The sequence below is a fragment of the Scyliorhinus canicula genome, chromosome 15 (assembly GCF_902713615.1).
Source record: "Scyliorhinus canicula chromosome 15, sScyCan1.1, whole genome shotgun sequence".
Classification (NCBI taxonomy): Eukaryota; Metazoa; Chordata; class Chondrichthyes; order Carcharhiniformes; family Scyliorhinidae; genus Scyliorhinus; species Scyliorhinus canicula.
The window spans coordinates 28,571,936-28,585,631 of record NC_052160.1 but is presented as its reverse complement, the minus strand read 5'-3'; the positions used below and the strand labels follow the sequence as shown (position 1 = coordinate 28,585,631).

The 13,696-nt window shown below is 50.9% G+C and overlaps 1 protein-coding gene and 1 long non-coding RNA gene across 4 annotated transcripts in view; one reads left to right on the top strand and one right to left on the bottom strand.

Moving 5' to 3' along the window:
• Positions 1 to 7,892, bottom strand: part of LOC119978556 — a 90,795-nt gene extending 82,903 nt beyond the window's left edge. For 2 of the 3 annotated variants that reach the window (XM_038820286.1, XM_038820287.1), the window contains exon 1: positions 4,788 to 5,319. In XM_038820286.1, coding sequence (XP_038676214.1) covers positions 4,788 to 5,171 — 384 coding nt within the window. In that variant the 5' untranslated portion in view covers positions 5,172 to 5,319. Of the gene's footprint in view, positions 1 to 4,787; positions 5,320 to 7,755 lie in introns of those variants that run through there. The other variant, XM_038820288.1, reaches the window with a different exon arrangement.
• The window catches only part of LOC119978557, a 120,500-nt gene continuing 112,411 nt past the window's right edge, over positions 5,608 to 13,696 (top strand). The window contains exon 1 of the long non-coding RNA XR_005463487.1: positions 5,608 to 5,752. This is a non-coding gene — a long non-coding RNA (uncharacterized LOC119978557). The remainder of the gene's footprint in view (positions 5,753 to 13,696) is intronic.

The window sequence follows — 13,696 nt, the reverse complement described above, 5'->3', positions numbered from 1 at the left end:
GACTTCAGTAGGCCGGCAGGTACAGCAAGGGGGGATCCGGCCTTGGTGGGACTTTGGAAATCCCCAAAGGCAGCACATGCGGGATGCCGTCCGGATCCAGAGTGGGGATGTCTCGATATTGCTCCGGCGGCTCCTGGTCCGAAGCATGTGGTCCTGGGTGGCAGAGTGTTTAATTTTCCTGGGCCCAGACCATGCAGGACACCAGGCCTGTTATGTGGACGACGCGCCAGGGATCCATGTGGGTCCTGCCCCAAAATTCCGGATGTAGACTGCGTCGCCCGTCTCGAAGGTGCGGATCTTTGGGCCGTAACAGGAGTCCTTTCTTGAGCGGTTTAAGGATGCCGTCTGGATAAATGGCCAAATGTGGTAACCTGCGTAGTATGTTCTCCATGACACATTGGAAGATCGCGCAGGCTGAGGAGACTCCAAACGGGTATATTCGTATATACCCCGATGGGTGTTGATTGTTATATACGTCGCGACCCTGGGGCTAGCGTCAGTTGTAGGTATCATAGAATTTACAGTGCAGGAGACAATTCGGCCCATCGAGCCATCACCAGCCCTTGAAAGAGCAACCCACCTAACCCCATACCTCCACCCTATTCCCGTGACCACATCTAACCTTTTTTGGACACAAAGGGCAATTTATCATAGCCAATCCACCTAACCTGCACATCCCTTGACTGTGGGAGGAAACCGGAGCACCCGGAGGAAACCCACGCAGACACAGTGACCCAAGCCGGGAATCGAACTCGGGACCCCAGAGCTGCGAAGCAACTGTGCCAACTACTGTGCTACTCGCCACACATAATTTCAAAAGTAGAAAATTCCACCCTTCATGTCTGTCTTTGTGTCCAGCTGTGTGAATGTCTTTCCCCCGGTGAGCCCGGCAAAAAGGTCTTCTTCGATCCAAGGGACCGGGTAATGGTTGAGGCGGGAAACTTGGTTGATTGGAATCTTACAGTCGTCACATAGTCCCACCGACCCTTTGGGTATCAGTACTGGGACCACTGGCACTGCCCAATCTGCGAAATGGAAGTTGCGGATAATGCCCAATTGCTCCAATCAGTCCAACTCATGGTCGACGTTGGGTCAAAGTGCGTACGCCACCGGGTGGGCATGAGAATTCCTGGGTTGTACATTCTCCATAATCAGCTACCGCTGCGTTTCCCGGTCCCACAGTCCACAAACAAAGCAGTCTCTCAGGGATTCAGTCAGGGAGGCTCTGAACTCGCAGGGGTCAGCGAGACTCCGCAGGCATGCCAAATACTCCGTTTGACTCCATCAAGACCTGCAAAGCCGGATGAAACGGTACCAGTGGACTTACAGGGGCTGCGGATTCAGGTGATGGCTGACCAAATCAACCAACGTATCAAATGCTAGTTCATCAGGCTTGTCCTCGTAAGCAAGGCTCAAGATGGGCCGCTGGTCAGCAAAGTCATTGTCTGTTACTCGCTGTTCGCGATGGCATTAGTTCAATAAAACAGTTGTACCCTTTCAACATGACTGGCCCAGTTGTCAATATTGGTAGTAAAGGTTTTAAGCTTACTGAGAGCACAATCTGTTTACCTGTGGCAGAGGCCTCTCCAAGCTCTGCGGAGGCAGGCTTAAGGCGCAGAGTCCTCTGGTTGTGGCAGCTCCACTTAATGCTTGTCGCCAGTGTTGTGGCCAAAGGTAAAGACTCCACACGTAGCCAGACTGGATACAATGTTTTACATTTTCTTTCTTTTGCGACCTTGAGGTTTACTTCGCACAGCAAACGGTAGTGATAGTGTCACTATTTTATGGTCCTCTGCAGTACCACGTGACGTATCCACCTTTTTCTTTGCAATCTTTAAACCCATTGCTCTGGCAATGTTCAAAATTCTATTTTCACTGATGTTTATATCCCGCTGTAAAAATGTGAGGTCAGTTTGAAAACTGTTGAAATGTAAAGCCAATGCAATAATGTATGCCACTATCTTAGCTTTCATGGAGGTTGGCATTACATTTTTTATACACCCATTGTTACAAGTCACGACTGTGACATTTTTCAAACGTTTTTTACGACTTCCGCAACACCTTAATACAACTCTCTCATTCTCCACTCCCCCCTCAGGGTCCTCTTCCCCGACCTGTTCCCAGGCTGAGGTTTATATCCTGTGGGGGATCCTCCAATTGGGAGGAAGCTCTGCCCCCTAATCACCTGGGGAGTTCGTATTCCAAGGTGTAGGAGAGGTATCTAATACAATGTAGGTTTAAACGAGACGTTAATTCTGTTTCTCCCTCCACAGATGTTGCTAGATAAACTGAGTTTATCAAGCATTTTCTGCTGTTATTTTCTCTCATTGGTCAGAAACAGCCCACCTCACGTCAGGCAGACATGACTCTTAAAAATGCTGGCCTGTCACAGCCCATTACAGAATTTTAAAAAATAAATTTAGAGTATCCAATTTTTTTTTTCCAATTAAGGGGCAGCACGACCAACTCACCTATCCTGCACATCTTTTTGGGTTGTGAGATGAAACCCACGCAGACACGGGGAGAATGTACAAACTCCACACGGACAGTGACCAGCGCCGCGATCGAACCCAGGTCCTCAGCATTGTGAGGCAGCAGTGCTAGCCATTGCACCACTGGACAGTGGAAGATCATACATGTTCAGCCATGCATCCCAATAGTTTTTTTTGGGGGGGGGGGGGGGGGGGGGGGGGGGGGAAGGCATGTAATGTTCAGTTTACATGCTAAATATTCGGTTTAACTTTTAAGATGCAAGTTTAAGGAAACCTTTGTTTTAGGAGTCACTATCATGAAGATCACAGAATGAGCATATCAAATGTAATTCTGTGCCTTTTCCTTGTAATCCTGCACATTTGATAGAGTAGTCCCTTTAGAAGCTTAGTCAGCAACTTGGTTTGCAAAATTTGTGTAAAGTGCTTCAAAGAAAATTGCCTGCATAACTTTGCATGGGTTGAAGAGGTCTGGAGTGATTATTTATAGTGTATAATTACTGTGAGTCAGTGAGATGTTTTTTTTAAATGTCAAGTGTGGCTTAATAGAAAAGGGCAGAGTGGCAACACAGGCGATGCAAAGCAATATTAGAAAGTAGTTTTATAGTTGGTGAACCACTTTAGTGACTAAAGAAAAAGATCAAGAAATAAATTGTAAAATGTACTTCATTTTCTGCCACCCTATCGCACAGAATTTACTTGAAATTTTCACTCACTTTAATTTAAAACTGGGCATGCGCAATCAGGTACGGAAAACTTACCTGAATCAAATCATACAGTGCAGGCAATGTACCAAACCATGATTATTAAATATTTACTGACATTAACTCAATTCTCAAGTAACAGCAATTGCTCAAATTCATGCAGAAAGAGCAAAAGAAAAGAAAGGTAAAATCAAATAACAGTTTAGTGAAACTGCCCAATGGCCATTTGTTGAGAGCTCAACAATTTAAGACAAAAACTATAAAACTATTCATCTTGTATTATGTCATAATGGACAACACATTTCATAGACTATTCATGTGTTTTAACACTAATGAAATTCTAGTACTGGTGTCCCATTACCACTGAACACTGATGTCAAATTCTATTTTTACTAAAGGAATGAACTTTGCAAATAATAATGGAGCAAATATCATTCCAGCCAAACTCCAAAATCACCAGCCCATTGATTCCATCTGACCCCAGATCCATAATAAATCTAACAATTTACACATTTTACCAAAACAATGAACAGAATTCGCTAATCCCGAAACCCACAGGGAATTCCACCTCAGACCCCACAGAGGTCAGAGGTTTATGGGCAGCACAAGTGGATAGCACTGTGGCTTCACAGTGCCAGGGTCCCAGGTTCGATTCCCCGCTGGGTCACTGTCTGTGCGGAGTCTGCACTTTCTCCCCTTGTCTGCGTGGGTTTCCTCCGGGTGCTCCAGTTTCCTCCCACAGTCCAAAGACGTGCAGGTTAGGTGGATTAGCCATGATAAATTGCCCTTAGTGACCAAAAAGGTTAGGAGGGGGTTGGTTATTGGTTTACGGGGATAGGGTGGAAGTGAGGGCTGAAGTGGGTCGGTGCAGACTCTATGGGCTGAATGGCCCCCTTCTGCACTGTATGTTCTATGTACTATGTAGAGCATACACACAGGGAAACAGGGAATTTTATTTCAGACCCCACTGTGCAAACATACAGGGAATTCCACCCCAAACCCCACGGCGCAAACACAGGAAATTCCATCCCAGATCCTGTGAATAAAACCATAGGGAATTCCATCCCAGATCCCGTGAATAAAACAATTGGGAATTCCATCCCAGATCCCGTGAATAAAACCATAGGGAAATCCCGTCCCAGATCCCGTGAATAAAACCATAGGGGAATCCACCCCAGATCCCGTGAATAAAACCATAGAGAATTCCCGTACCAGCCTCCCCGAACCGGTGCCGGAATGTGACAACTGTGGGGCTTTTCACAGTAACTCCATTTGAAGCCTACTTGTAACAATCAGCAATTTCCATTTCATTTTTCATTTCATCCCAGATCCTGTGAATAAAACCATAGGAAATTCCATCCCAGATCCCGTGAATAAAACCATTGGAAATTCCATCCCAAATCCCGTGAATAAAACCATTGGGAATTCCATCCCAGATCCCGTGAATAAAACCATAGGAAATTCCATCCCAGATCCTGTGAATAAAACCATTGGGAATTCTATACCATAGGGAATTTTATACCAAAGGGAATTCTATCCCAGACCTCAAGAAGAAACCCCCACCCCGTGTCACTGCCTGTGGCAGGTCCAGTACCTGTCTTTCGGGGTGACTCCAGGCCTCACCACCTCTACGTTCTGCCCACCCCCGGGATGCTGCACCCATCCCCCCGCGTTGGTACGGCTGCTCCTCGGTGCCGGAGAGCGAGTGGGAGTCAGAGTCGGAGGCCGGTGCCTTGACGCCGGGCGACTCCATGCCCAGCACCGCTCCCAATCGCTCCAGCGATTTCTCGATGTCTTCCAGGGTCAGCTCCATGTAGCGGGCAGCCGGCTGGGGCGAGGAAGTCACGGGTTCGGGGCTCCTCTGCTCCTTGCCCTTAGCCGAGCTCTCGCGCGTGCCATCGGACTTCTTCAACGACAGGAAGGCGACTACGAATGCGAAGAAAGTCAGGCACAGAGAGACCATCCACACCTCGTCCATGCCTGCGGTATAGGAGCAGCAAGCAGCCACCGGCTGTACTCACTCCTCCTCCAGTCATCGACTTTCCACCGCCCACTCGGCTCCAGCCACAAACCCCTGCTGCCCCGCACGCGCTCGCCTCTAATGCCGCACGTGCTCGCCTCTAGCCCGCCCACCTGTCCAGCCCTTTCGCCCAATCAATTACCAAATACACACACAGCGTGCCCCGCTCTTCACCAATCACAGCATACGACTACTCCCAACCAATAGAGCAGCGGCTAACTCAAAAGACGCAACCAACCGAATGACAGCAGAGGCGGGTCAGGTAAAGGTCCGCAGGCCAATGACGTTGCCCGCTGTAACGGCCCCGCCCCTCCGGCTAACGGAAGGTCTCGCGAGCTGCAGATTCAAATGTTGCGCAGGCGCTCTGCCGCACCAATGCCTGCTTTCCCGCCAGACAGGAATATGAGGAGGATTGCCGGCTCGGGGCAGATAATAACAGAGAAGTTACCTCAATATAATTGTCAATCTGTAGTGATGGATTTGGTATCCTTCCTCCCCCACCATCGGCATGTTTTACGCTGAGATGTCCCAACAGACCAGTGAGTTTAACTTCGGAGTTGGGAAAGCTTTTAGAAACGAGAGTCCTGGACGAAATTAATAGTTATTGGACAAACGTGGATTAATTAAGGAAAGCTGGTTTGTTAAACGCAAATTATGTCTAACTAATGTATTGATTTTTTTTTAATGAAGTAACGGAGAGGTATGATGAGGTTAATGTGATTGGTCTATACTTTCAAAAGACATTTGATTAAGTGCTACATAACAAGCGTGTTGGCAAAGTTGGAACTCACGCAAAAACAGGGATAGTAGCAGCTTGAGTACAAAGAAATGGAGATTTGTTGTCTTTTTCCCGCAGGTGGAAAGTACTGGGGGGATGTGAATGTTAGGACCACTTCTATTCTTGATCTACATTAATAGCCTACAATTTTCTGATGATGTAAAACTTGGAAAGGTTGTGAACTGTGAGGAGGATATTCATAGACTGGTGAACATGCAATAAATGACATGAAGAGCTGCATTTTGGTAGGAAGAACAAGGAAAACAATATAAAGGATACAGTTCGAAGAGGGGCGGGGGACAGAAACAGAGACCTAGATGATATGTGTACACATTGTTGAAGGTGGCAGGGCAGGTTGAGAAAGGCTAAAAAGGCCAGTGGAATCATGGGTTTTAGAAAAGGAGACAAGTGCTCAAAAGTAGGGAAATTATGACGAACCTTGATAAAACACTGGTTTGACTTCTGGGCATCACACCGTAGGGAGCTTGTGAAATCTATGATTCCATCTGTGTCGTAGAAGAGCCAGCATAGCCTCTGAATCTCATTCTCCTTTGGCAGTAGAGACTGATTTTTGACTATTCTATATTTCCCCCAAAGTTTGTTTCACTTCCAGTTTTCCACATGGTCCTTCGATAGAAGCTTTTCAAGGGCAGCCTCTTCAGCATCAGAATTTCGCCCATCGATCTCATCAATTATGACCAAACAGAGCGCAAGAAAAGTTTTCTGATTGGGCTCCTACCCTCTAGGTTTAGGTAGCAACATCCAGTCTTTCTATACCAACTTTAACAATGGTGATTCCAGAGAATGTATCATCCCCAGATATCCCAAAATCTGGATGTTAAAGGCTGCAGACTTGAACCTTTGTGGGAGTTGTTTGATACCTCCCTGTGGTGTGCCCAGTTGAACAGACTCGTCGCGCTTGATTAGGGACTTGTAGAGGCTGGTAAATCTTGCGACAGAGATCTTGATGTTAGCGATCTGGATCTTGCCCTCACAGGGTGGGATCCAGATTTGCATATTTAACAGATCCCTTAAATATGTCTGCAGCGGATTCTCTCAAGGAGCAGGAAAAAACGCCAGCTCCTGGGAGACCTGGCTATGGCGTGGTTTAGCACTGATCCACACAAGTATGGACCAGGCCATCAGAGGCCCTGGGGTGGTCAGGCTCTGGGCAGGGTGAGTACTGTGGTACTCCCACTGGCACCCAGGCACCTTGGCTCTGTCATGCAAGCTTCTTGACAGTGCCACCCTGGCATTGCCAATGTGCCCAGATGGCAGTGCCAGGTTGGCATGGGCACTGACAGTGCCAAGGTGTCCGGGTGCCAGGTTGACACTGCCAGTGATCCAGTCCGGGGATGTCATGTCTTTATGAGCTGGGGTGAAGGGAGCTCGAGGACCCCTTAAACAGGTAAATTGGAGCATTGGGTGTGAGGGTCAGGAGATGGGGCGCCATTTAAAAATGGTGCCCCAATCTCTCCCTCTACTGAGCTTGATAGTGCAGGAAATCATGTAAGTGCCGCACCAGCAGGGCGTTCCTCACCGAGGCCAAAAGAAAACAAAGTCCGGTTTGATAGTGGGATCGTTCTCTGCGCTGCAGGTGCCGAGAAACGCCCCACTAAACCTGCCCAAAATGGAACTGTTTTTCCCGTTAAATCGTGCTCACAAAATACTGCAAATTATCAGTAGCCACATTTAGAATTTAACAGAATATCAATAGAAAAATAGCCCCATAGCAATTTCCAGATTTTGTTCCGCTGTATTTACCTTCTGACGGCACACAAGATAGGAACGTTTCCTCAAAAGATGAAGCCAAGACTGAGAATCCTGGGTAGCACCAATATATTGAACCATGTGACAGTATGACATATTATGTGAAGAGATTGCCATCTGGTTAAGTTGTAGGTTGCTATCTGTATCTCCACTTGCCTGAAAAGGCATAACATTTGAGCTGTCCCAGTGCCAAGGATATGACCTCAATAAATACATGCACACCATATAAGGAGATACATTTGAAACCCCTGCATTCAAGTTGTCCATGAGTTAATGAGGCCTACATACCAGTAGCAAAGAGACAGAGGCTGCCAGCAAACCCTCACAGACTTGGCAGATTAGTGGAACATCACTTCCTGCAGCAGCAAGAACCTACCTAAAATAAATATGGTCCAGAAAGTCCTTCGGCCCATCCTAGCTAACTTGTTTTTATATGTTAGAGTCAAAGAATTTTACATCACTGAAAGAGGCCCTTTGTCTCATGGCAGGGCAGCAAGGTAGCACAAGTGGATAGCACTGTGTCTTCACAGCGCAAGGGTCTCAGGTTCGATTCCCTGCTGGGTCACTGTCTGTCTGCACTTTGTCCCTGTGTCTGCGTGGATTTCCTCCGGGTGCTCCGGTTTCCTCCCACAGTCCAAAGACGTGCAGGTTAGGTGGATGGCCATGATAAATTGTCCTTAGTGACCAACAAGGTTAGGAGGGTTTATTTAGTTGCAGGGAAAGGGTAGAACTGAGTGCAGACTCGATGGGCCAAATGGCCTCCTTCTGCTCCGTATATTCTATGCTGGCCACCAAACACCTATCTATTCCAATCCCATTTTCCTGCACTTTCATAGGTTGTGGATGTTGTTTGCAAGGTCAGTATTTGTTGTCCATCCCTAATTGGCCTTGAGAAAGTGGATCTAAGCTACCTTTGTCATCCACTACAGTTCACCTGGTGTAGATACACCCACATATCTGTTGGGCAGAAGTTCCAGAATTTTGATCCAATGACAGTGAAGCAATGGCAGTATAGTTCCAAGTCAGGATGGCATGTGGCAAGGGGAACTTTCTGGTGGTGGTGTTCCCAATGACTTGGATGAATGGACCGACTGTATTGCAGTTGTGGTGAATGTATTCACCATAATGCATGCATGATACCGTAATCTGTGACCTATGACCTGGAAGTGGTGATATGAACTGCTTCCAGGTACTGCACTGTAACCCCGATACGGCTCCGCCTCTGGCTCCGCCCTCACCGGGGCCATGTATAGGCCGGCCGCCTGTGGGCGGCATTCATCTGTACTACTGACTCTGGCTAGGCAAGTTCATGACTGTTCACTTGGTCTCTCTACCTCACTGTGAATTGAAGGTATATCAATTTATTAGTTATAGACAGCACGATGGAAGCCGCTCTAAAGCCAGAGAGGCTCGAACTCGACGCCCGCGCATCCGAAGCCAAGGAAATATTCTAACATTGGCTCCGATACTTTGAGGTCTATCTCGACTCCTCCACAACACCTCCCTCAGAGACTCTCAAGCTCCACGCTCGGGTGAGCCATCGAATCTCAGTAATGATCGAGAAAGCGGCCACGTACGAGGCGGCGGTTGCAACTCTCAAGGCACACTTCATGAAGCCTGTAAATTAGGTGTTCGCCATACACCTCCTCACTACTCGCCGTCAACGCGCCGGAGAATCGTTGGACGTGTATCTCGAAACCCTGACCCTACTCGCGAGGAACTGCAGCAATCGAAATGTGACGGCGGAGGAACACATGAACTCAGAGATCCGGGGCACCTACGTGGCGGGGGTCCACTCGAATTATATCAGGCAGCGCCTGCTGGAAAACTCGACCCCCGACCTGCGGGACACGGTAAAGCTAGCGACCTCGCTAGAGGTGGCCGACCAGAACCTCAGCGCGTTCCCCGCGGGCCTGGCGAACCCCTTGTTGACACACTCGTCGCAGCCCCCGTTGGACCCGACTACGTCGCAGGCCTGTGCCGCGCATCTGCCAGCCCAGACCGGGGAACCACAGTGCTACTTCTGCGGCCAGGGTCAACACCCCTGAGAGCTCTGCCCAGCCTGCACGGTGACGTGTAGCAATTGTGGGGGAAAAGGGGCACTTCGCTAGAGTCTGTCTGGGCCGGCCTAAGGCCCAGAAATCGAAAACGCACCAGGCCCGACCCATGGACTCGCAGCCCCACAGACCCCGCAATGCGGCTGCGTGCCTGCCCGGAACGCCCCTGTCAGATGCGTCATCGGCATCATGCGGCTCGTGGAGGCCGCCATCTTGGTCTTCGGCCCCAACACCGACCGACACGTGCGACTCATGGGGGCTGCCATCTTGGCCGCCGGCCACGGCACCGACCAACACGTGTGACCGATGGGGGCGGCTATCTTGGTCGCCATCTTCACCCCAGCCCGGCACGTGCGACTCATGGGGACCGCCATCTTGTGACTCCATCGACCACACATACTACCCGCAGCTGGGCGCAGTCACCCTCAACCAGTCGCAGCCGAAACAGCTGAAGAACTCCATGATGGTCGTCAGGGTCAACGGGCACGAGACCCCCTGTCTTTTCGACTCCGGGAGCACAGAGAGCTTTGTCCACCCCGACACGGTAAGGCGCTGCTCCCTCCACACCTACCCAGCCTCCCAAACAATCTCCCTTGCCTCCGGGTCCCATTCGGTTCTGATCTGGGGGTAGTGTATCGCCAATCTCGCGATGCAGGGCGCAGAGTACACTCGTTTCACGCTCTACGTCCTCCCCCACCTCTGCGCGCGCGCCGCCGCCCCCCCCCCCCCCCCCCACTGCTCGGATTGGACTTTCAATGTAACCACTGAAGCCTGACCCTACAGTTCGGTGGACCCTTGCCCCCCCTCACGGTGTACAGCCTCACGACCCTCAATGTCTCCCCCCGCCCCTTCACTCTTTGCGAATCTCACCCCTGACTGTAAGCCCATCGCCACCAGGAGTAGGCGGTACAGTTTGCTAGACATGATGTTTTTCAAGTCGGCGGTCCAGCGACTGTTGAGTGAAGGGATCATCGAGGTCAGCAACAGCCCCTGGGAGAGCACAAATGGTGGTCGCCCGGACCGGGGTAAAGAATCGGATGGTTGTGCACTACAGCCAGACAATTAACTGATTCACGCAACTCGATGCGTACCCCCTCCCCCACATAGCGGAGATGGTCAACCAGGTCGCGTAGTATTATGTGTTCTCAACGGTCGACCTGACGTCTGCCCACCACCAGCTCCCAATCCGCCCAGAAGTGTGCCACTACACTGCTTTTGAGGCAGCCGGCCGGCTCTTCCACTTCCTCGGAGTCCCCTTCGGCGTCACTAACGGAGTCTCGGTCTTTCAGAGAACAATGGACCGAATGGTGGACCAGTACGGTTTGCGGGCTACATACCCGTACTTGGACAATGTGACCATCTGCGGCCATGACCAGCAGGACCATGACGCCAACCTCCAGAGGTTCATCCAGGCCGCCCGATCCCTCAATCTCGCATACAACAAAGAAAAATGCGTCTTCCATACTACCTGACTAGCTATACTCGGCTATGTCGTAGAGAACGGAGTCCTAAGGCCCGTCCCCGACCGTATGAGCCCCCTCACAGAACTCCCCCCTCCCCACAGCCTCAAGGCCCTAAAACGATGCCTGGGGCTGTTTTCCTACTACGCCTAGTAGGTCCCCAACTATGCGGACAAAGCCTGCCCACTTATTCAAGCAACCACTTTTCCCCTGACGGCTGAGACCCGCATGGCCTTCAGCCGCATCAAGGCCGACATCACCAAGACCGCAATGCAGGCGGTGGATGATCTATCCCTTTTCAGGTAGAGAGCAACGCGTCAGACGTCGCACTGGCCGCCACACTCAACCGGGCTGGCAGGCCAGTAGCATTCTTCTCAAGGACCCTCCATGCTTCCGAAATTCGACACCCCTCGGTCGAGAAGGAAGCACAAGACATAGTGGAAGCCATGCGGCACTGGAGGCACTACCTAGCCGGTAGGAGGTTCACCCTCGTCACCGACCAACGATCGGTAGCCTTCATGTTTTGACAATGCACAACGGGACAAAATAAAAAATGATAAAATCTTGAGGTGGAGGATCGAACTCTCCACCTACAATTATGATATCAAGTATCGTCCTGGGAAGCTCCACGAACCCCCAAATGCCCTGTCCCACGGCACATGCGCCAGCGCGCAAGATGACCGACTTCAGGCTATCCACAATGACCTCTGCCACCCGGGGGTCACCCGGCTTACCCACTTCATTAAGGCCCGCAATCTGCCCTTCTCCACCGAGGAGGTCAAGGCGATGACCAGGGACTGCCAAGTCTGCGCGGAGTGCAAACCGCACTTCTACCGGCCAGACAAGGTCCGCCTGGCAAAGGCCTCCCAGCCCTTTGAGTGCCTAAGCATTGACTTCAAAGGGCCCCTCCCCTCCACCAACCGGAATATATACTTTTTCACCGTCATCGATGAGTACTCCCGCTTCCCCTTCTCCGTCCCCTGCCCCGACATAACAGCCACCGTAATAAATTGGGCAGCACGGTAGCATTGTGGATAGCACAATCGCTTCACAGCTCCAGGGTCCCAGGTTCGATTCCGGCTTGGGTCACTGTCTGTGCGGAGTCTGCACATCCTCCCCGTGTGTGCATGGGTTTCCTCCGGGTGCTCCGGTTTCCTCCCATAGTCCAAAGATGTGCAGGTTAGGTGGATTGGCCATGATAAATTGCCCTTAGTGTCCAACAAGGTTAGGAGGGTGGGGTTACTGGGTTATGGGGATAGGGTGAAGTTGTTGACCTTAGGTAGGGTGCTCTTTCCAAGAGCCGGTGCAGACTCGATGGGCTGAATGGCCTCCTTCTGCACTGTAAATTCTATGAAAGGCACTGCACAGCATCTTCACACTGTTCGGTTTCCCTGCCAACGTCCACAGCGACCGGGGCACATCGTTCATGAGCGATGAGCTACGTCAGTACCTGCTCAACAAAGACATCGCCTCGAGCAAGACTACGAGCTATAACCCGCAGGGAGACGGGTAGGTGGAGAGGGAGAACGCAACGGTACAGAAGGCCGTTCTTCTGGCCCTTAGGTCTAGAAATCTCCCGATCCCCAGCTGGCAGGAGGTCCTCCCTGACGCCCTCCACTCCATCAGATTGTTCCTCTGCACGGCCACAAACAAGACCCCTCACGATCGTTTGTTTATCTTCCCCAGGAAGTCCATCTCCGGGGTCTCGCTTCCATCTTGGCTGAAAACTCCAGGACCAGTCCTTCTCCGGAGGCACATGAGGAGCCATAAGACCGACCCTCTGGTCGAGAGGGTCCAGCTGCTCCACGCTAACCCCTAGTACGCTTACATCGCGCACCAGGACGGACGCAAGATACGGTCTCCCTACGGGACCTAGCGCCAGCTGGTTCCCCCGCCAACGCGTCGTCCCTCCCCGCTGCCCGCCGCCACCCACAGCACCCCATACGCTCTCCTGGGTCTCCTGTATTGTCCCGCACTGACACTGCTCCCACCCATTACCCCCCTCCCTACGCCCGCACCCCAACCATCTCCGACACCCCAGACTGAGGCTCAAGCTCCAGACAAACGCCCCTGGAGTCACCACCTACGACAACTGTCCTTGCCGCACCGCCAGACCTGCGGAGGTCAAAGGGAACGATCCGGCCTCCAGATAGACTGAATATGTAATGACCCCACGTCACCCCCGCTGGACTTGATTTTTTTTAACAGGGGGTGAATGTGGTGGATGTATTCACCATTATGCATGCATGATACCTGTGACCTATGACCTGGAAGTGGTGATATGAACTGCTTCCAGGTACTGCACTGTAACCCTGGTATGGCTCCGCCTCTGGCTCCTCCCTCACCGGGGCCATATATAGGCCAGCTGCCTGTGGGTGGCATTCATCTGTACTACTGACTCTGGCTAGGCAAGTTCAT